The sequence below is a fragment of the Hypanus sabinus genome, chromosome 16 (assembly GCF_030144855.1).
Source record: "Hypanus sabinus isolate sHypSab1 chromosome 16, sHypSab1.hap1, whole genome shotgun sequence".
In the NCBI taxonomy this organism is placed as follows: domain Eukaryota; kingdom Metazoa; phylum Chordata; class Chondrichthyes; order Myliobatiformes; family Dasyatidae; genus Hypanus; species Hypanus sabinus.
The window spans coordinates 56,258,137-56,282,481 of NC_082721.1; the positions used below are offsets into that span (position 1 = coordinate 56,258,137).

Consider the following 24,345-nt stretch of genomic DNA (forward strand, 5'->3'; position numbering starts at 1 on the left):
GAGTACTGTGTTCAGTTCTGGTCATCTCATTATACGAAGGACGTGGAAGCTATGGAGATGGTGCAGAGGAGATTTAGCAGGATGTTGCCTGGATTGGAAAACAAGTCTTATGAGGCAAGGTTAGCGGAGCTGGGACTTTTCTCTTTAGAGTGTAGAATGTTGAGAGGGGACTTGATAGAGGTCTACAAGATTATGAGAGGCATACATAGGGTGGATAGCCAGTATCTGTTTCCCAGGGCACAAAAAGCAAACACCAGAGGGCATATGTAGAAAGTAAGGGAAGTTTAGGGGAGACATCAGGGGCAAGCTTTTTCTCCCCCCACAGAGGGTTGTGGATGACTTCCCAGGGATGGTGGTGGAGGCTAAAACATTAGGGGTATTTAAGAGCCTCTTGAACAGGCACATAGATGAAAGAAAAATAGAGGGTTATGGGATAGTGTGGGTTCAGTATTTTATTTTTATGGGTCGGCACAACATCGAGAGCTGAAGGGCCTGTACTGTGCTGTAGTATTCCAGTGTCTAGTGTCTAGCCCTCTATTTTTCTAAGCTCCATGTACCTATCCAGAAATCTGTTAAAAGACCCTAGCGTATCCACCTCCACCACTGTCGCTGGTAGCCCATTCCATGCACTCACCACTCTATGTAAAAACACTTGCCCCTGACATCTCCTCTGAACCTACTGTAAAACTGTGCCTTCTCGTGTTAGCCATTTAAGCCCTAGGAAAACTTATTTGGAGTATTGAGTACAGTTCTGGTTGCCTACTTATAGGAAAGATGTCTACAAAATAGATACAGAGAAGATTTACTAGAATGTTACCTGGGTTTCAGAATCTAAGTTACAGAGAAACGTTGAACAAGTTAGGTCTTTATTCGTTGGAGCTTAGAAGGTTGAGGTGGGACTTGATAGAGGTATTTAAAATTATGAGGGGGATAGATAGAGTTGACATGGATAGGCTTTTTCCATTGAGAGATGGGGAAATTCAAACAAGAGGACATGAGTTGTGAGTTAGGGGGCATAAGTTTAGAGGTAACACGAGGGGGATCTTCTTTACTCAGAGAGTGGCAGCTGTGTGGAATGAGCTTCCAGTAGAAGTGGTAGAGGCAGGTTAGATATTGTCACTTAAAGTAAAATTGTATAGGTATATGGACAGGAAAGGAATGGAGGGTTATGGGCTGAGTGCTGGTCAGTGGGACTAGGTGAGAGTAAGCATTCAGCATGGACTAGAAGGGCTGAGATGGCCTGTTTCTGTGCTGTAATTGGTATATGGTTATAAAAAGCCTCTGACTATCCACATGATCAATGCTTATCATCTTATGCACCTCTATCTGGTCACCTCTCATCCCCTGTTGGTCCAAGGAGAAAAGGCTGACTTCACTCAATCTATTCTCATAAGGCATGCTCCCCAATCCAGGCAATATCCTTGTAAATCTCCTCAGATAGATAGATAGATACTTTATTCATCCCCAAGGGGAAATTCAACATTTTTCCAGTGTCCCATACACTTATTGTAGCAAAACTAATTACATACAGTATTTAACTCAGTATAAATATGATATGCATCTAAAATCAAAAAGCATTAATAAATAGCTTTTAAAAAGTTCTTAAATAGTTTACTAAAGTGCATTGAGTGGTAACTTAAGCTCAGTCCTAACCCCGGCACTTTAACATGTCTTGCCCCTGGTGGTTGAATTGTAGAGCCGAATGGCGTTGGGGAGTAATGATCTCTTCATCCTGTCTGAGGAGCATTGCATTGACAGCAACCTGCCGCTGAAGCTGCTTCTCTGTCTCTGGATGGTGCTGTGCAGAGGATGTTCAGGATTTTCCATGATTGACCGTAGCCTACTCAGCGCCCTCCCACATCCTTCCCATAGTGAGGTGATCAGAACTGAGCACAATACTCCAAGTGGGGTCTGACCAGGGTCCTATATAGCTGTTACATTACCTTAAATTCAATCCCATGGTTCATGAAGGTCAATGGAATAAGGAACAATGGACCGGACTGTGAACCGGAATGCGGACTTTACAGACTGGACCTTGACAATATAGCTGCAACATTACCTCTCAGCTCCTAAACTCAATCCCATGATTGATGAAGGCAATGCATCATATGCTTTCTTAACCACAGAGTCAACCTGTGTAGCAGCTTTGAATTTCCTATGGGCTTAGACCCCAAGATCCCTCTGATCCTCCACACTGCCAACAGTCTTACCATTAATACTATATTCTGCCATCATATTTGACCTACAAAATGAACCACCTCACACTTATCTGGGTTTAACTCCATCTGCCACTTCTCAGCCCAGTTTTGCATCCTATCGATGTCCCACTGTATCCACAACACCCCTAAACTTTGTGTCATCAGCAAATTTACTAACCCATCCGTCCACTTCCTCATCCAGGTCATTTATAAAAATCACAAAGTGTAAGGGTCCCAGAACAGATCCCTGAGGTACACCACTGGTGATCAACCTCCATGCCGAATATGACCCGTCTACAACCACTCTTTGCTTTCTGTGGACAAGCCAGTTCTGGATCCACAAAGCAATGTCCCCCGAATCCCATGCCTCCTTACTTTCTCAATAAGCCTTGCATGGAGTACCGTATCAAATGCCTTGCTGAAATTCATACACACTACCTCTACTGCTCTACCTTCATCAATGCATTTAGTCACATCCACAGAAAAATTCAATCAGGCTCGTAAGGTATGATCTTTGTCCTTTACAAAGCAATGCTGATTACTATTAATCATATTATACCTCTCCAAATGTTCATAAATCCTGCTTCTCAGGATCTTCTCCATCAGCTTACCAACCACTGAAGTAAGACTCACTGGTCTATAATTTCCTGGGCTATCTCTAGACAATAGACAATAGGTGCAGAAGTAGACCATTTGGCCCTTCGAGCCTGCACCGCCATTCTGAGATCATGGCTGAACATCTACTATCAATACCCGGTTCCTGCCTTGTCCCCATATCCTTTGATTCCCCTATCCATAAGACACCTATCTATCTCCTTCTTGAAAGCATCCAGAGAATTGGATGGATGAATTGGCCTCCACAGCCTTCTACTACCTTTCTTAAATAAGGGAACAATATCCACAACCCTCCAATCCTCCGGAACCTCTCCCCATCCCCATTGATGACGCAAAGATCATCACCAGAGGCTCAGTAATCTTTTCCCTTGCCTCCTACAGTAGCCTGAGGTACATCCCGTCCGGACTCAGTGACTTATCTAACTTGACACTTTCTTAAAGCTCCAGCACATCCTCTTCCTTAATATCTAAATGCTCAAGCTTTTCAGTGCACTGTAAGTCATCCCTAGATCCTATCCCGTAGTGAATACTGAAGCAAAGTATTCAATAAGTACCTCTGGTATTTCCTCCAGTTCCATCCTCACTTTTCTACTGTCACACTTGATTAGTCCTTTTCTTTCACGTCTTATCCTCGTGCTCTTCACATACTTGTAGAATGCCTTGGGGTTTTCCTTAATCCTGTTCACCAAGGCCTTCTCTGTGCTTTGTTCTTTGTGTTTATAATGAGCCCTTTATTCTCTGTGTTCATAACAGGGCCCTCATTCTGTGTGTTTATAATGAGCCCTTCGTTCTGTATGTGTTTTTAATGGGCCCTTTGTTCCGTGTGTTTATAATAAGCCACTTGCTCTGTATGTTTTTAATGGGCCCTTTGTTCCGTGTGTTTATAATAAGCCACTTGCTCTGTATGTTTATAATGGGCCCTTCATTCTGTGTGTTTCTAATGGACCTCTCGTTCTGTGTTTTTATAATGGGCCCCTCGTTCTGTGTGTTTATAATGGGCCCCTCGTTCTGTGTGTTTATAATGGGCCCCTCGTTCATGTGTTTATAATGGGCCCCTCGTTCATGTGTTTATAATGGGCCCCTCGTTCATGTGTTTATAATGGGCCCCTCGTTCATGTGTTTATAATGGGCCCCTCGTTCATGTGTTTATAATGGGCCCCTCGTTCATGTGTTTATAATGGGCCCCTCGTTCTGTATGTTTATAATGGATCCCTCGTTCTGTGTGTTTGTGCAACAACAAATGAGACCAATCAATCCAGCACATCCTTCCCCACATCCTGAAGAACTTCCTTTTATCCAATTCTGTTCCGAACATTCCTGATAGATCTACTTCCATCACCCTTTCTAGCAACTGGTCTCTGACCTCAGAAATCAACTGTTGCATATACTCTCATCGGAAAGACAACCCTTGAGGATATATGTCTACATGAGGAAGAATTTCTTTAGCTAGAAATGAATTCCACAGACAGCTGTGGAAGTCAAGGCATTGGGTATATTTAAGATAGAGATTGACTAGTTCTCGTTTGGTAAGGGGTCTGGGGTTAAGGATGACGGGAAGGCTTGGGTTGAAAAAATATCAGAATGATCATATGGAGGAGCAGACTCAATGGGCCAAATGCCCTAATTCTCCTTCTTGAGGTCTTAATTGTACCTCAGCCCTCTTCTCTCAACTCTTCTCTTTGGAATGGACTCAAGTACAAGTTCAAACTTAATTGTCATTATCCATATAGTCAATCAAAACAGCAAATAAAAACAGCAAAACTAAAAGCGTTGCTCTGGGGCCAAGGTGCCAGAGCTAGTAACTTACTGCTCTTTAGTTCAAGACCGAGGTAGTACAAAAATCTTATAATTCCTTTTCAGTTTTACTTCTTTTTTTACTCATTTACTTATTTCTTTGTTGTTTATTTATTATTATGTTTGCATTTGCACAGATTGCCTTCTTTTGCACATTGGATGTCAGTCTTTTTTTTAGTTTTTTTGATTCTATTGTATTTCTTTGTTCTACTTTTTTACAAATGCCTGCAAGAAAATGAACATTATTAAATTGTGGCTTATATGTACTTTGATATTAAATTTACTTCAGACTTTGAACTTTAAAATAATGTAAAGTTCTAAAATCTTCTAGCCTATTTCCATGTGTCCCGTAGAAGCTACTTCTACATAGTAAGGTATCACCATCTGCAATCCGAAGCCCTGGAGCAATGGATCTTAACAACCAGCTGTGTTCCAAGCCAAGGCCAAGGTTACTTCATCCCTCCTCATGGCTCTATAAGATCTAATTAGTGGGACAGAGTGAAAAACTGCACTCCACTGATAGAGCCTCTTATTCACAAGCCTGACTGTTTTTTTTGGGCTTGATAACAAATTCAGCCTCACTTTTCTTATCAGAGACAGGCAGCCTCAGCTCATGCTTATGGCTGTCCCTCTGGGCCAGAATGTCTGTCACCATCAACCTCAATTCTTATCTTTGTCATATAAATATGACATTTATAAGAAAAGGAAGCAGTCTTTTGAATGGGTAGGCTAAAGTTCATAGCATTTGAAGGCCGTGGGATGGCTTGCATTCTGATTGGGCAACATGGTAGTGTAGTTGTCAGCATAATGCAATTATAGCGATTATTGATCAGGTTTCAATTCCCACTGTTACCTGCATTCACCCATGACTGGAGTTTCCTCCAGGTACGCTAGTTTCCTCCTACTTTCCAAAGATGAATGGGTTAGGGTTAGTGAGTTGTGTGATTGCCATGTTGCTTCACAGAGGATGGTGACTCTTTCAGCCTGCAGCACATTATCAAACTGTGTTGATCATTGGCACAAAACATATTTCACCATTTTGATATACATGTGACAGATGAAGCTAATCTTTAATATTCTGTATAAAAAGTGCAACACCAGGTTTGAAGTTTCTGTATTTCACCAGTCACTGTCAGAGTACCACAATGATACTAAATGTAGTACTTGTGTGCTGCTCTCCAATTCCTACAAGCTTTCATTTTCAATTATTTATCTAATACCCTTCTGAAAAGTATTGACTCTATGACTCTAAGACTAAGCCTATTATGCTCTGTGACTTTATCCTTGCTGCCTTCCCATAAGACCATACAACGTAGCACTAGAGTGAGACCATACACTTCCCTGTCATCTGTAAATACGGCCACAAAGCTGTTAATTCTATAATTCAAATAATTAATATACTACATTAAAGATGTGGCAGATCCAACACCAGTCCCTGTGGAACACCACTAGCCAACAGAAGCTAACCAGAAAGAGCACCCCCCCCCCCCCATTCCCACTCTGTCTTCTGCCAGTCAGCCAATCTTCTATCCATGCTAGTGCCTTTCCTATAATACCAGAGTTAGAATTAGAATCAGGTTTATTTTCACAGAAATTTGTTTACTTGCCAGCAGCAGTTCAATGCAATACGTAATATAGAAGAAGAAAAATAATAATAAATAAATAGCAAATCAATTACAATACTGTCTATGTATATTGAATAGACAAAATTGTGCAAAAACAGAAATATATGTGGTAGTGTTCAAGGGTTCAATGTCCATTTAGGAATCAGATGGCAGAGGGGAAGAAGCTGTTCCTGAATTGCTAAGTGGGTGCTCTCAGGCTTCTGTACATCCTCCCTGACAGTAACAATGAGAAAAGGGCATGCCCTGGGTGCTGGGGGTCCTCAATAATGGATGTTGCCTTTCTGAGACACCGCTCCTTAAAGGTGTCCTGGATACTTTGTGGGCTAGTACCCAAAATGGAGCTGACCCTCTGCTGCTTCTTTTGGTCCTGTGCAGTAGCCCCACCCCCATACCAGAATGCAGCCTGTCAGAATGCTCTCCACGGTACATCTATTGAAGTTTTTGAGTGTCTTTGTTGACATACCAAATCTCTTCAAACTCCTAATGAAGTATAGTCACTGTCTTGCCTCCTTTATAGCTGCATCAATATATTGGGACCAGGTTAGGTCCACAGAGATCTTGACACCCAAGAACTTGAACACTTATCATCTTTAGTAGCCTCATGAATGGCACCTTGTCAAAAGCCTTCTGAAAATCCAAGTGAACAACATCCATCGACTCTCCTTGGTCAATCCTGCCTGTTATTTCCTCAAAAACTCCCAACAGCTTGTCAGGCAAGATTTTCCTTAAAGAAACTATGCTGACTTCAGCCTATTTTACAAAGTGCCTGAATCCCTATCCTTAATAATGGACTTCAATATCTTTCCAACCACTGAAGGCAACTAAATTTGCACAAAAGACTGTTTGTGTGACTGCCTTTTGTTCTTCTGCAGCTGATTTTGAATTTTCTATGCCACAACAAACAATTTGTTCTGTTACATCCTGTCCGATTTTAAACCTATTCTTTTCCCTCTGTCATCCTGAGGAGTACAATCCAACTTTCTCTTGACTTTTCCATAAGTGGAACTGCCCCCTCCTTGTGAACTTCCCCAAAGACCTTGATGCCAAGTTTTGCCATATGGAACAGGGTGTAAAACTGGGTTTACCCAACCTCAGGAGTAGCAGCATTCGCTTCAGTTAATCTCTGTAGATGTGGGAAAATCTTGAAGAGATAGCTCAAGGATAAAAAAGGAAGTAACTTGAAGAAGTAGAAGAAATTTGAATATATTCTTGAATTTTCTGGAGCTGCAATAGAGACAAATGGCCTTCAAATATAACTATCAGAATCTGAATGTAAAGATAAAAAGCTTAGTTTTATTTGTCACATGTACATTGAAACGTGCAGTAGAATGTATCATTTGTATCAAATCAAATCAGCAAGGAATGAGCTGGGCAGCCTGCAAATGTCACTAGTTTTCCATATTTACTAACCCTACCCATTCATCTTTAGGATGTGAAGGAAATGGCAACAGCTGAAGGAAACCCACGAGGTTACATGGAGAATGTACAAACTTGCTGGTGCAAGTCCATATTATCTCTTGTGAATAATACATCACCATGAGCCAGACATAAGACCCTGGTGCAGGCTGTCAGTGGAGATGAAGTGAAGGCCAAGAAATGTAAAGGAGTTATGTGGTGAAAGTGAGGAGGATGAAGTGCTGAGGAAAGATACTCACAGCCTTAACTGAGAACTCAGTCCCTCGCCAGGAAACCTGGGACCAAAGCCGTAGCTGACAATCAGAAGCAGGAAGGGATATGGGAAACACTCACCACACAAATTAAGAAAAGTTTGAAATTCTTTCCCCAAGATCAAGTTCTGAAGGACAACACTTAATTTTAAGTCTAACCCTAGTATATTGTTAACTGACAGAGGCTGCTCAAGTTAGGGCACATATCAAACAGAATGACCTCAATTCAATTGTACTCACACCATTGTGACCAGATATAATGACAAACAGAATCAGGTGTCAGCTCACTGACAGTCAGGGAATAGGGCTTCCAGATATCCCTACTCACCTGAGCACAGAAGCAGAGCAGTTCATAAATTGTGAAATCTTTCATTAATCTTCCCTCCTGCAAGTGGTTTAGTTACATCATCAACAGCAAAATAGTACTTCCTCGCGTTTACTTTTCATATTTTACAGCACAGAAGAAGATTGATCAATCCACTGAGTTTGTGTCTTCTGGTAAATTGAAAAATCGGTTTATTATAGGAACTTGTACAGTGAAAACCTGTCTTGTATACCGTCCATACAGATCAAATCATTACAACAGTACAGGTAGTAAAAGGTTAAACATTAACAAGGTGCAGAATAAAGTGTTATACTTACAGAGAAAATGCAGCACCAGGAGACAGAAAGATGCAAGGTCAGGACTCCATTGTGTCCTACTTGAGGACTATTCTATTGTCTTATAACAACAGGCCAGAAGCTGTTCCTGAACCAGTTGGTATGTTCTTTCAGGCTTTGAGGTTAAGCACAGCTCCAATGCCATATTTAAGTTTGCTGACGACACCACTGGCATGGGCCAAATCAAATGTGGTGATGAATCAGCATGTAGGAGGGAAACTGAAAATCTGGTTTCTATACATTGTTATTACCACAACAAAAACCCCTCACTCAATGTCAGCAAGACTGAAGAGCTGATTATTGACCAGGAAAAGGAAGCTGGGAGTCCATGAGCCAGTCTCATAGGAAGTTCAATGGAGGACAGGGTCTGCAACTTTAAATTTCACAGTGTAATCATTTCAGAGGATCTGCCCTGGACCAGAGCATGTGCAATTACAAAGAAAGTATAGGAGTGCCTGTATTTCCTTATACATTTGCAAAGATTTGGCATGACATCTAAAACTTTGACAGATTATATAGTTGTGTGGTGGAGTTGATTGGTTGCATCATGGCCTGGAATGAAAATACCAATACTCTCAAACAGAATATCCTACAAAATGTAGTGGATTTGGCCTAGTCCATCATGAGTAAATCCCTCCTCACCATTGAGCAATGTCTACACAGAATGCTGTTTCAGGGAAGCAACATTCATCATCAAGGAACACCTCCACTCAGGTATGCTCATTTCTCACTGCTGGCATCAGGAGGAAGGTACAGGAGCCTCAGGACCCTCACCACCAAGTTCAAGAACAGTTATTACCCCTCAGGCATCAATCTCTTAAACAAGAGAGGATATTTTCACTCAACTTCACTTGCTCCATCACTGAACTGTTCCCACAATCTATAGACTCATTTTCACATTCTCAATATTTATTGCTTTTGTTTTCATATTTTCAGTTTGTTGTCCTTTGCACATTGGTTGTTTGTCTGTCCTATTGAATGTTGCCTTTCAATGATTATGTAGTGTTTCTTGGATTTACTGTGCATGTCCGCAAGTAAATATATCTCAAAGTTGCAAAGGGTGACATCTATGCACTTTGACAATAAATTTACTTTGAACTGATGTATATAAGAACCATAGAACATTACAGCACAGAAACAGGCTTTTTGGCCCTTCTTGGCTGTGCCGAACCATTTTACTGCCTAGTCCTACTGACCTGCACCTGGCCCATATCCCTCCATACACCTCTCATCCATGTACCTGTCCAAGTTCTTCTTAAATGTTAAAAGTGAGCCCGCATTTACTACTTCATCTAGCAGCTCATTCCACACTCCCACCACTCTCTGTGTGAAGAAGCCCCCCCAATGTTCCCTTTAAATTTTTCTCCCTTCACCCTTAACCCATGATCTCTGTTTTTTCTCCCCTAGCCTCAGTGGAAAAAGCCAGCTTGCATTCACTCTATCTATACCCTTCATAATTTTATATACCTCTATCAAGTCTCCCTCATTCTTTTACGCTCCAGGGAATAAAGTCCTAACCTATTCAACCTTTCTCCGTAACTCAGTTTCTCAAGTCCCGGCAACATCCTTGTAAACCTTCTCTGCACTCTTTCAACCTTACTAATATCCTTCCTGTAATTCGGTGACCAAAACTGAACACAATACTCCAAATTCGGCCTCACCAATGCCTTATACAACCTCACCATAACATTCCAACTCTTAAACGCATATCTTCTGCTTTTGAAGAGAGAAGAGGAGAGAATGTCTGGGCTGGCTAGGATTTTAATTAATTTGGCTGTTTTACTGAGGCAGTGAAGTCTCAGCAAAGTCCATAGAGGAGATGCTGGTTTTCTGTGATGCACTTATTTGTGACCACAACTCTGCATTCTTACAGCCACATGCAGATCAGATGCCACGCATCAGATAACATGCTTTCTATGACACATTGATTGAAAATCAATAGAACAAAGAGAACGTACCAAATTTCTTTAGTATTCTGAGGAAGTAGTAGCATTGGTGAGCTTTCCTGTCAGTGACATCAATGTGCTTGGACCACGTCTATGAATCTGAAACTCTCAACCCTTTCAACCTCAGTACCCTGGTGTACCCAACACCAATCCATTTGGTCCCACTGATCTACACCGTTCATTGCACAATCCATTCCTTCTTTCCCTCCGTCTCTTTGTCGTTTCAAAATCCAATCCACTCTCATTTTATTTCTGTTTCGGTATCAGAATTAAGTTTATCTTTGAACTTATTCTGGTCCCTATGAATTCCTTAATCTGTTTGGCAACAATTGTTTCCTCTACTCACTCAAGCACCAGATATGGTGTTGAGGGACTGTGCTGTTTCATTATTTTAACAATGCAGTCACACAGTTCCTTGCGTAGGAAAATGGTAAAGTTTAGATGAAGGTTTTGCACCTTTCACATTCAAACCTCGGTGCAGATTAATTTGATTTAGACAGTGGGCCGTGCAATAAACCAGAATGAAGCAGAAATAGCAAACTGTCTTATCTGATTACCAGAGTTTTCTGTTTTTATTCCAGTTGCTTGTAAGCTTTCAGCAGGGTTTCTAACATCATATCAAGTACATTTCAAGATAGCTTTATGGACATAAGCTCTGGCAGTTTCTGAAGGGAGGAGATAGAGTCATAGAACAGTACAGCACAGAAACATTTCACCTTTCACCCTCAACCCACGACTTTTTCCACTGAGATTATGTGAAACTCTAATTCTGGTCTCACCTAAACTCAGTGGAAAATGCCTGTTGCATTTACCCTATCAATACGTCTCATAATTTTGTATACCTCTATCAAATCTCCCCTCATTCTCTGACACTCCATGAAATAAAGTCCTAACCTATACTAACTTTCTCTATAACTCAGGTCCTCAAGCCCTGGCAGCATCCTTGTAAATTTTCTCTGCATTCTTTAAATCTTATTGATATCTTTCCTGTAGGTAGTTGGCCAGACTGTACACAATTCTCCAAACTAAGCTTCACCAACATCTTCTACAACTTCAATATAACGTCCCATCTCCAGTACATTGACTTATGAAGATCTGTGCACCAAAAGCTCACCCTATCTACCTTTGCAGCCACTTTCAAGGAATTGTGGATCTATACTCCAAGATCCCAAGATTTGATTAAATAGATGCAAGTCTGGCGATTAGCACATTTCAATAGTTTTGTACTGTGTTTTGCTGGATGCTCAAATATTACTCCCTGCGTTCTGATATAAACCTGGATGCAATTTCCTATCGCCTGACTGGCTCCTGATCAAATTTAAGATTTTTCTCGTGTGTTCAAATTCTGCAGGGACCTCCATTCTCCAGTCCTGTTGGGTTCTGATTCCCACTGCAACACCTTGATGGGTGTCGCACAAATTGCACTCACAGAATCAGGGCCAGACGCCTGCACTGGTGTGATCGGTTGCAGGGCAGTCTCTTTGAAGGATTCCTCTTTATTTTGCTTCAATAAACACAATGCAATTCTGACTTCCTGGTTCTGCTGAAGACTCTTTAACCTGAAACATTATATCTGCTCCTCCTCCACAGATGCTGCCTGACCTGCTGAGTCTTCCCAGAAATCTTAGATTTAATTTCAGATTCCCAGCATGTAGGGTGAGTCATATTGTCCAGTGGAGCTCTCCTCCTAAGGTCACAAACAGCAGATGCACTGGAGTAGGTACAGAAGGGTGATTAGGTCAATGGCAGTCTGTTCCCCTCTCCTCTCCGACTCCCTTCAGTCTGTTGTGCCACTCAGCTGTGGACTAGCATGCATCAGGCTGCTCTCTCCATTCTCTTTTTTTTATTACAAAATCCTTTATTACAAATTTCGGTGCTATACAATATATACAAAACAGTGGCAAACACAATTACTGCACTACAAATAGACAATAGACATTACACCAGAATGTTGCCATCTCTATCCACGATGGCATTTACACCCCACGGAGCCCAAACTCCTCCAAGGCCACTGTGGACTGCGCGTGTTCCTTTTCAATAGTTACCCGAGCACGAACATACCCCCTAAACATTGCCAGGCAGTCTGCCCGGGGAGATCCTCCCGCCACCCGTTTCCAAGACCCTCGGATGGCGGATTTCGCCAGCCCCAGGAGCAAGTTGACTAGGACATCCTCATCCCTCCATGCCCCCTTCCTTACTGGATGACCATATATAAACAGGGTGGGACTAAAATGCTCTTGGGGGTGTGCAGCTAACAGCTGCCGTTTCTGCTGGGCAAACTGGCTCCACAATACACAACTGTTGTCAGACACACATGTGGTACCTGACACTGATACTGTTATTAGACAAACATGTGTTGTACCTGACACTGATGCTGTTGTCAGGCAGACACCTTGAACCTGACACTGATACTTTTGTCAGGCTGACATGTGCTGTACCTGACACTGATATCGTTGTCAGGCAGACATGTTGCACCTGACACTGATAGTATTGGCAGGCAGATATATTGTACCTGACACTGACAATGTTGTCAGACAGACAGGTGTTGTACCTGACAATGATACTATTGTTATATAGATATGTTGTACCTGACTCTGATACTGGTATCAGACACACACATTGTACCTGAAACTGGTACTGTTGCCAGGCAGACATGTGTTGTACCTGAGATGTATCCTGTTGTCAGGCAGACAGGTGTTGTACCTAACACTGATATTGTTGACAGGCAGACAGATGTTGTACCTGACTGTTGTCTGGCAGAAATAATACCAAGATACAGGAGCAGAAGTAGGCCATTCAGCTCATAGATTCTGCTCCGTCATTCATTCATGGGCTGATCCAATTCTTCCAGTCATCCCCACACCCTTTGATGCCCTGGCTAATCAAGAATTTATCTATCTCTGCCTTAGATGCACCTAATGACTTGGCCTCCACAGCCGTGCGTGGCAACAAATTCCACAGATTTAACACTCTCTGACTAAAGTAATTTCTCCACATCTCTGTTCTAAGTGGACATCCTTCAATCCTGAAGTCGTGCCCTCTTGTCCTAGAATCCCCTACCATGGGAAATAACTTTGCCATATCTAATCTGTTCAGGTCTTTTAACATTTGGAATGTTTCAATGAGATTCCCCCTCATTCTCCTGAACTCTAGGGAATACAGCCCAAGAGCTGCCAAACATTTCTCATACAGTAACCCTTTCATTCCTGGAATCATTCTCATGAACTTTCTCTGAATCCTCTGCAATGTCAATATATCCTTTCCAAAATAAAGAGCCCAAAACTAAACACAATACTCCAAGTGTGATCTCACGAGTGCCTTATAGAGCCTCAACATCACATCCGTACTCTTTTATTCTATACCTCTAGAAATGAATTCACCTTCTTCACCACCAACTGAGCCTGGAGGTTAACTTTAGGATATCCTGTACAAGGACTCCCAAGTCCCTTTACATCTCTGCATTTTGAATTCTTTCTAAATAATGGTCTGCCTGTTTACTTCTTCCACCGAAGTGCATAACCATACACTTTCCAACATTGTATTTCATTTGCCACTTCTTTGCCCATTCCCCTAAACTATCTAAATCTATCTGCAGGCTCTCTGTTTCCTCAACACCACCCACTCCTCTATCTTCTTTGTATCATCAGCAAATTTAGCTGCAAATCCATTAATACCATAGTCCAAATCATTGGCATGCATCGTAAAATGCAGCAGTCCCCAACACTGGCCCCTGTGGAACTCCACTGGCAGCCAGCCAGAACAGGATACGTTTATTCCTACTCTCTGTTTTCTGCCGATCAGCCAATGTTCCACCCATGCTAGTAACTCTCCTGTGATTCTGTTGGCTTTTATCTTGATAAGCAGCCTCATGTGCAGCTCCTTGTCAAAGGCCTTCTGAAAATCCAAGTACAGCATATCTATTCATCTCCTTTGTCTACCCTGTTTGTAATTTCCTCAAAGAATTACAGTAGGTTAGTCAGGCAAGAATTTCCTTTCAGGAAACCATGCTGGCTTTGGCCTATCTTGTCATGTGCCTCCAGGTATTCCATAATCTCATCCCAAATAATCAATTCCAACAACTTCCCAACCACTGATGTCAGGCTAACAGGTCTATGGTTTCCTTTCTGCTACCTCCCACCCTTCTTAAATAGCGGAATAACATTTGCAATTTTCCAGTCATCCGGTACAATGCCGGAATCTATTGATTCTTGAAAGATCATCGTTATGCCTCCACAATCTCTCCAGCTACTTCCTTCAGAACCTGAGGGTGCATTCCATCAGGTCTAGGAGATTTATCCACCCTCAGACCATTAAGTTTCCTGAGCACCTTCTCAATTGTAATTATTACTGCAGATACTTCACTTCCCTGTCACTCTTGAATGTCCGGTATACTGTAGACATCTTCCACTATGAAGACTGATGTAAAATATACATTCAGTTCATCTACCATCTCTGAGTCTCTCATTACAATATCTCCAGTGTCATTTTGTATTGGTCCTGTATCTACCCTCAACTCTCTCTTATGCTTTATATGCTTTTAGTATCTGTTTTGATATTCGTCAGCAGCTTCCTTTCATAATTCATCTTTTCCTTCCTAATGACCTTCTTAGTTCTCTTCTGCAAGTTCTTAAAAGCTTCCCAATCCTCTATCTTCCCACTATTGTGCTCAACAACAGTCCCAGTGTCAGGTATAACACCTGTCTGCATAATAATACCATCAGTATCAGGTACAACACCTGTCTGCCTAGTGGGCTCAACAACAAGTTACTCTAAGAAGGCATCCCCTTAGACCGGGGGTCGGCAACCCGCGGCTCCGGAGCCACATGTGGCTCTTTTACGTCTGTGCTGCGGCTCCCTGTTACTTTGGGAAATAATTGGTTGTGGCGACCCTTTTCCTGGCACATCCGAACCGACTCACAATTAGATAGCCTACGGGGGTTTGCGAGCACAGAGCTTTGGAGCCTCTGCGCCATGGGGGGCAGGTTGAGGGAGGCTTAAAAGTGAGGCTGAAGATTTCGAATAAGGTTTTTTCCTTCGACTGCAGTTACCGACTCCGTGTCGTAATTTTAGCGCTGCGTGTAGCACACCGCTACATGGTCAGTATTTAATTAAAATGTATTTTATGTTAGTTTGTTAGTTTTTGAAATGTAAATCTAAATTTGAAGATTATGGTGATCTTGTACAATCTAAATAAGATGTTGTGGCGACCCATTTCCTGACACATCCGAACCGGCTCACAATTAGCCAGCGTTCAGGCTAAGGGAGATAGCCTACGGGGGTTTGTGAGTACGTGTCTTTTGCAGCATCCGCGCCCATGGGGGGCGGGTTGAGGGAGGCTTAAAAGCAAGGCTGTTTAGTTCGAATAAAGCTATCTTTGACTGCAGTTTACTGACTGCGTGTAGCAACCGCTACGTGTTTTTATCGCTGGCTGTCCAGAGGGGAGGTGCTGAAACGCTTTGTCGCGTGTCTGGAAGAAGTGAAAACTTTCCTGGGCAGCAAAGGGCTCAACTTTCCTGAGCTGGAACAGCCAGAGTGGCTGGAAAAGCTACACTTCATGGTAGACATGACAGCGCACCTGAACACGCTGAACACAGCTCTTCAACGGGGTAAGGACGTACAGCCCTGCACATGTTGGAGGATGTTTTGGCATTCGAGCGCAAGTTGACAGTGCTTGCCAGAGATTTACAGAAAGGCACATTGTCTCACTTGCCCAATTTGAGAGAGTTCAAACAATGTCACGACATGATAAATTCGGAGTATTTACATTCTGCAATCATCGCAATGCAAACATCGTTTGGGAAACGCTTCTGTGAGTTCGGAGAGGAAAAAAACACATTATCCTTCCCAGTCACTCCCCTAAGCATCGATCCATCCCTACTGAATACGACTGCATTGTCAGGTGTGTGTCAACCTGAACAAGTATGATAAATATTTTAATTGCCTATTATTTTACGTATATTCATATGTTTTCATTGTTCAGTGAAATAGTCCTTTTATTTTTCAGGCTGACAGCTGGCTGATGTTATTTTTGATTTGCTGCTGGCGGCAAATTTAAGTTTGGCGTTTTTCATAAATACAAGAAGGACTCAAATAGACGTTGAGTATTTTACTTAAAAGTAACCTTTAACCTAACGTCTTTTTTTCGGAGTTCAAAATGTTTCTGTTGCATGCAGAAATGTAATTTCGTTTTCTCTGCAGGAGTTCATCAATTTCATAAATGCAACACATTATAGTTTGTTTATACATAGCATAAAGGCAAAACAAAACGTTGTATGCAGTGTTATTTCATTTTAAATGTCAAACGGGTTTTGCGGCTCCCAGTGTTTTCTTTTCTGTGGGAAACGGGTCCAAGTGGCTCTTTCAGTGGTAAAGGTTGCTGACCCCTGCCTTAGACATTCTACAAATTCTCTCTCTTGAGGTCCAGTACTGGCCTGGTTTTCCCAATCCACTCCCCCTGATTATCATGACATTGCCTTTCTGACATGCCTTTTCTGTCTCCAGCTGTAATTTGTATTCCACATCCCTGCTGCTGTTTGGAGGCCTGTATACAACTGCCATTAGTGTCCTTTTACCCTTGCCATTTCTTAACTCAACCCATAGAGACTCTACACCTTCCGATCCTCTGTCATCCCTTTCTAATGGTTTAATACCACACCACCCCCTCTGCCTACTAACCTATCTTTCTGATACACCATATACCCTTGGACATTCAACTCCCAATGGCAGCCATCCTTTAACCAAGTTTCAGAGATGGCCACAACAATATACTTGCCAATCTGCAGCTGAATTTCAAGATCAGCCATTTTATCCTTATGCTGCGTGCATTCAAATACAACACTTTCAATCTAGTATTTGTTGCTTTCTGTTTTAACTGCTCCATGCCTCTATTTCCCTGTAACTCATTCCACTGGCTGTGATTCTGCTTCATCTCCTGCTTGTCCTTTCTATTATCTCTGTTGCTCTCAATCTTTGATTTATTTCTGTGTTCCCCTCCCTCAGCCCTATCATTCCGATTCCCACCACCCTGCCAAATTAGTTTGAATCCTCCCTAACAGCTCTATTAAACCTGCCTGCTAGGATATTAGACACCTTTGGGTTCAGGTGTAACCCATCCTTTTTGTACAGGTCGTACCTCCCCCAGAAAATGCACCAGTGATCCAGGAACCCGAAGCCCTGTCCCCTACACCAGTCTCTCAGCCACACATTAATATGCCTGATCATCCTATTCTTGCGCTCATTAGCACGTGGCACGGGTTAATATGTGTTGAACCTGACACCGATACTGTTGCCAATGATTCTGTTGTGAGGCAGACAGGTGTTGTACCTGATACTGATGCTGTTATTATGCAGACAGGTGTTATACCTGACACTGATGCTGTTGTCAGGCAGACATGTTGTACCTGACAATGACCTCAGGCCAAAACATCAACTGCACTCTTTTCCATAGAAGCTGCCTGACCTGCTGAGTATCTCCAGCATTTTGCACATGTATTCTTTATGCATCACTGTGGCAGGCTGTCTTGCATGCTTATACAACTAAACATGCTTTTCATTACTTGCTGTAGTGATCAGGTCACACAGTTTGGAAATGGTTTAAGTGTCTGTTACTTACATCCCTGAGGTATTGATTAGTCTGCCTCCCCCTCCACACTGCCCTGTTATAGCCTAAACAAGCATGTTCAGAATGGACTGATGCCTCACAGTTTCATGCTTATTGTGTTCTGGAGATTCGGGAAGCCACTTCACACAGTGATCTGATGTCGGTACTTGACGGGCGATCTGTGAAAACCCAGTGATCTGCTATCAGTAGCAAACAGGCAATCTGAATAGGCCTTTTTGGCCCTGCAGGCCACACCTCCCCAGCAACCTCACAACCACAATTAACCCTAACCTAATCACAGGATAACTTACATGGACCAATTAGCCTACCTGGTAAGTCTTTGGATTGTGGGAGGAAATCAGAAGACCTGGTGAAAACCCACATATTCCACAGGGAGGCTCCCACAGGAACAGAGCTGTGTGACACAGAGTGTCCCACATGACACTATTACAGCTTGGGGTGTTCCAGAGTTCTGAGTTCAAATCTGATGTTGTGTGAAAGATATTTGTACATCCTTCCCATGAGCACAAGTTTGCTCTGGTTTCCTCCCACAAGCATGCTGCTTAATAGATTAATTGGCCATTGTAGATAGTCCCATGATTAGGCTAAGATTAAGTAGGTGGGTTGTGGGGCAGTTCAACTCATTGGGCTGGAAGGGCTTGTATCTCTAAATAAATAAACATCTATATATTGTACCTAATAAAGTGGCTATTGAACATATATTTGTGTACTTCTGCTTCTGTAGCACATCTGTTTCCAGGTTCAGCATGTTGTGTATTCAGAGATGCTCTTCTGTACACCATTGGTACTGTTATAATGTGTGGTTATTTGAGTTACTATTGCCTTCTTGTCACTTTGAACCAATCTGACTTCTCTCATTAACAAGCCATTTTCATCACAGAACTGTTGCTCACTGGATGTTGTTTTGTCGCACCACTCTTTTTAAATCCTGCTCGGTGCGAAAATCCCAGATCAGCAGTTTCTGAGATACTAAAACTGCCCCATCTGGCACCAACAATCATTCCACAATCAAAGTAATTTAGATCTCATTTCTTCCCCATTCTGAGCAACTGCACCTCTTGACCATGTCAGCAATGTTTTATGGATTGAGTTGCTGCCACATGATTGACTGATTAAATATTTCCATTAACGAGTAGGTGCACAGGTGTAACGAATAAAGTGGTAACTGAATGTATACGTACAGAAATTTGTTAATAAATTTGACTTTGACTTTGAACATTAAGGTTGCTGTGAATGCTCAGACATCTCAGCATCTTTAAAAGCCTTTTAGATTTTGTTTCATTATGGACAATACTTAAGATCAATGAGGAATGTGACACAAAAGAAGAATACTTAACCATTACCTTCTCAGCAACTTCGTGCTACAACTTTTATGCACTGAGTTGCTGCCAGATAATTGGACGATTGGAGCCAAATCTCATTGGGGAATGGCGGTGGAAAGGGTTAGCAACTTTAAATACCTTGGTTTATCACTTCAGAGGATCTGTCCTGGGCTCAGCATGTAAGTGCAATTATGAAGAAAGCACAGCAATGCTTCTTTTTGCAAAGATATGGCATGGCATCTAAAACGTTGACAGCTTTTATAGATATTGGGCTCTTCATCTAGTTTTAGGACACGTGAAGATCTGATCACATTTTAGGTCATATTTATGCAGAAATAGACAATTTATACAGGGTTCACTAACTTTCTAGCACCACTGTATTTTGATAATAAATTTACTTTGAACTTTGATTAGATAGTTGCATTAACAAACCCATGTACCTAATAAAATGGCCACTGAGTGCATGTCGCTATATGCTACCCTGAGATTCATTTTCTGGCAGGCATTTACAGGAAAATAAAGAAAACCAATAGATTTTATGAAAAACTAAGCATAAACAAAGATAAGCCAACAACCAATATCCAAAAGAAGACAAATCATGTAAATAAAAATAAATAAATAATACTGAGTTCGAAAGTAAGTCCAATGGTTGTGGAATCAGTTCAGTGTTGAGGTGAGTGAAGTTACCCATGCTGGTTCAGGAGCCTGATGGTTGCAGGGTATTGCTCAGACTGCCCCTGCGGTTTCACTTGCTGAGGAGCTGCAGATTGAAGTGAATGGAACTGTTGATGGATAATCAGCTAGGAGGGTACTGCTTGCAGACTCAAGAAGCTGTGACCTCCATCTGCTCCTGATCTCTAGTTCTTGTGCAACCCATTTCTGACTGAGATCAGGCTCCAGGACTGTTGGGTTTCTGCTCTCACTGACACACACAGCCCAAGGGTGCAGTCAGGCTCAGACTGGGATCCCAGCTCCACTGAAGTGCTGCCCTCTGGTGGTTATCATAGTTCACTGCCACCAGTGAAACACTTCCCTCACTCACACAACAAAGAACAGAAACCCTGGAAACACTCAGCAGCATCTGCAGGAAAAGACTGTCATTTGGGTCAGGTTTGCAATAAGGATCCAGACCTGAAATATTAATCCTGCCATTCTTTAGCCCAGTGAAGCCCAGTGTTAGCCCAGTGAAGTCAGCTCCCAGCTACTGTCAGACCACCTCCTGTTAGGAACACAGAAATTCGTGAGTGGGACTGAAGTGACACAGTGAATCAACATTAGCTATGTAGAGCTGAAGGAACCTATGACCAAATGAACACACACTCAGACCTGGAAATAAACAGGGCAAAATACTCTGCAGCATTGATGTAGCTTCTCTTGGTAATCAGATGCAAAGTGAAATAAGCTGGACAACTGGCTGCTTTGCTTTCAAAGAAGGGTTCCTGCCTGCTGCTTCTAACATGCTTCTCTCTTCATGTGCAGTGTTATTTCTCCATGACCTGCAGGCACTGAACTCTGTTTCCTCTGATTCCTGCTCACCCCAAAACAGAGCCAAGTGTAAGGGTAAGTGACAAACCTTCATCACCAGCTTCGGAACTACCCTCTCTTGCTTCTGTAGTGTTAGGACTAACTTAATTCAGTAAGGGAGTATACTGGTTGTGTCTGAAGGTAAATGGAAACCTGCCTACCGCCCCGGATGCATGGTTCTAAATTTACCACTGAGGTTGGGTGGGACTACAGCTAGAGGTCTTGTGTTAGGCGAAAGGTGAAAAGTTTAAGAGGAACATGAGGGGAAACGTCTTCACTCAGAGGGTTGCAAGAGTACCTCATCCTGTTTAGAATGGCCCTCTCCAGCACTGCATCCTTAGAATCTTGGTTCCTGATCATCACTATATGGTTTCATAGGGCACAGAATCAGGCCCTTTGACCTCCTGAGGCCATGCTGGTCATTGGACCAGGAGCAGAATGTGTGACATCCCAAACATAATGTAGGAGTTTGTGGAACTGACAGATACCTGGAGTGGTGTGAACTGTGTGGACAGAGTAAACAGTGTGGGTGGTATAGATGGTGTGGACAGTGTGGGTGGATAGCGTAGACAGTGCGGACAGGAATATCAAAATCTGGGGCTAATCAAATGTCAGCGTCATCAAGTCATAGAAAAACATAGCACAGAAACCAAGCCCTTTGGCCCATCTAGTCCATGCCAAACCATTTAAACTGCCTACTCCCACCGACCTGCAACCAAACCATAGCCAGCCATACTCCTACTATCCATGTACCTATCCAAACTTCTCTTAAACTTTGATATTTAACTCACATGTACCACTTGTGTTGACAACTTATTCCACACTCTTGCAACCCTCTGGGTGAAGACGTTTCCCCTCATGTTCCCCTTAAACTTTTCACCTTTCGCCTAACACAAGACCTCTAGCTGTAGTCCCACCCAACCTCAGTGGTAAAAGCCTGTTTGCATTTACCCTATCAATACCCCTCTTAATTTTGTATACTCAATCTTCCACATTCCAAGGAATGAATCCTAACCTATTCAATCACTATTTATAAATCAGGTCCTCCAGACCCAGCAACATCCTTGTAAATTTTCTCTATACTCTTACAATCTTATTTACAAATGTGTACATTTTTCCTGTAAGTAGATGACTAAAACTGCACTCAATACTCCAAATTAGGCCACACCAATGTCTTTATACAACTTCAACATAACATCCCATCTCCAGTACGATTTATGAAGGCCAATGTGCCAAAAGCTTTCTGTATGACTCTATCTACATGTACTGCCACTTTCAATGAATTATGGACCCGTATTTATTCCCTGATCCCTTTGTTCTGCTGCATACTGTACCTTAGTGCCCTACCATTTACTGTGTAAGGCCCACTCTGGTTGTTTCTACCAAAGTACATCACCTCCTACTTGTCTGCATTAAATTCCATCTGCCATTTTTCAGCCCATTTTTCTAGCTGATCCAGATCCTGCTGCAAGTTCTGACAGTCTTCCTCATTGTCCACTTCACCCCCAATCTTGGTGTCATCTACAAAATTGTGATCCAATTAACCACATTATCATTCAAATCATTGATACACATGACAAACAACAACAGACCCAGCACTGATCCCTGCAGCACAGGCCTCCAGTCACAGAGGCAACCATCTACTACCATCTCTAGCTTCTCCCACAATGCCAATGTAAATTCCAAGCAGCTGAACTTTCCTGACCAACCTCCCAAGCAGGACTTGTCAAATGCCTTGCTGAAGGCCATATAGACAACCTCCACTACCATGGATCCGGTCCCTTGGAATACCTTCCATTAACTTTCCCACTACTGATGTCAAGCTCACTAGCCTATAATTTTCTGATTTATTTTTAGAGCCTTTCTTGAACAACGGGAACAACATTTCAGTCCTCTGGTTCCTCACCAGTTGCTAAGAATGATTTAAATATAAGACCATACAAGATAGGAGCAGAATTAGGCCATCTGGCTCATCGAGTCTGCTCCACCATTCAATCATGGCTGATCCTTTTTTCTATCCTCCTCAACCCCAGTTCCCAGCCTTCTCCCCATAACCTTTGATGTCCAATCAAGAACCTATCAATCTCTGCATTAAATACACCCAACAATCTGGCCTCCACAGCTGCATGTGGCAACAAATTCCACAAATTCACCACCCTTTGGTTAAAGAAATTTCTCCACATCTCTGTTTTGAAAGGACACCCCTCTACTCTGAAGCTGTGCTCTCTTGTTCTAGACTCTCCCACCATGGGAACCATCCTTTCCACATCTACTCTGTTTAGGCCTTTCAACATTTGAAAGGCTTCAATGAGATCCTCCCCCCTCATCCCTCTGAATTCCAGTGGGTACAGACCTGAACATTCCATGTATGATGACCCTTTCATTCCAGGAATCATCCCTCTTAACCTTGCCAGCACATCTTTTCTAAGATGATGGGCCCAAAACTGCACAATACTCAAGGTGAGGCCTCACCAGTGCCTTATAAAGTCTCAGCATCACATCCCTGCTCTTGTATTCAGGATATCTTGAAATAAATTCCAACTTGGCATTTGCCTTCCTCACCACTGACTCAAACTGCAAGTTTACCTTCAGGGTATTCTGCACAAGGACTCCTAAGTCCCTCTGCATCTCAGATTCCTGGATTTTCTCCCCATTTAGAAAATAGTTTGCACATTTATTTCTACTACCAAAGTGCATTTTCCAACATTGTATTTCATTTGCCACTTTCTTGCCCATTCTCCTAATCTGTCAAAGTCCTTCTGCATCCTACCTATTTCTTCAATACTACCTGCCCCTCCACCAATCTTCATATCACCTGCTAACTTGACAACAAAGCCATCTATTTCATAAAATAAATCATTTATATACAGCATAAAAAGAAGTGGTCCCGACACCAACCCCTACGGAACACCACTAGTCACTGGCAGCCAACTAGACAAGGATCCTTTTATTCCCACTCACTGCCTCCTACCAATCAGCCAATGCTCTAACCATGTCAGTAACTTTCCTGTAATACCATGGGCTCTTAACCTGGTAAGCAGCCTCATGTGTGGCACCTTGTCAAAGGCCTTCTGATAGTCCAAATACACAACATCCACTGCATCCCCTTTATCTATCCTACTTGTAATCTCCTCAAAGAATTCCAACAGGTTCATCAGGCAGGATTTTCTCTGAAAGAAACCATGCTGACTTTGTCCTATCTTGTCCTGTGTCACCAAGTACTCCATCACCTCATCCTTAACAATTGACTCTAACATCTTCCCAACCACTGAGGTCAGGCTAACTGGTCTATAATTTCCTTTCTGCTGCCTTCCTCCTTTCTTAAAGAGTGGAATGACATTTGCAAGTTTCCAGTCCTCTGGCACCATACCAG

At 42.4% G+C, this 24,345-nt stretch overlaps 1 protein-coding gene across 2 annotated transcripts in view; it reads left to right on the forward strand.

The window, feature by feature from the left end:
- Positions 1–24,345, forward strand: part of LOC132406318 (adhesion G protein-coupled receptor E2-like) — a 68,203-nt gene that overhangs the window by 9,016 nt on the left and 34,842 nt on the right. For both annotated transcript variants that reach the window (XM_059991820.1, XM_059991822.1), the window contains exon 2: positions 20,928–21,008. In XM_059991820.1, coding sequence (XP_059847803.1) covers positions 20,928–21,008 — 81 coding nt within the window. The remainder of the gene's footprint in view (positions 1–20,927; positions 21,009–24,345) is intronic.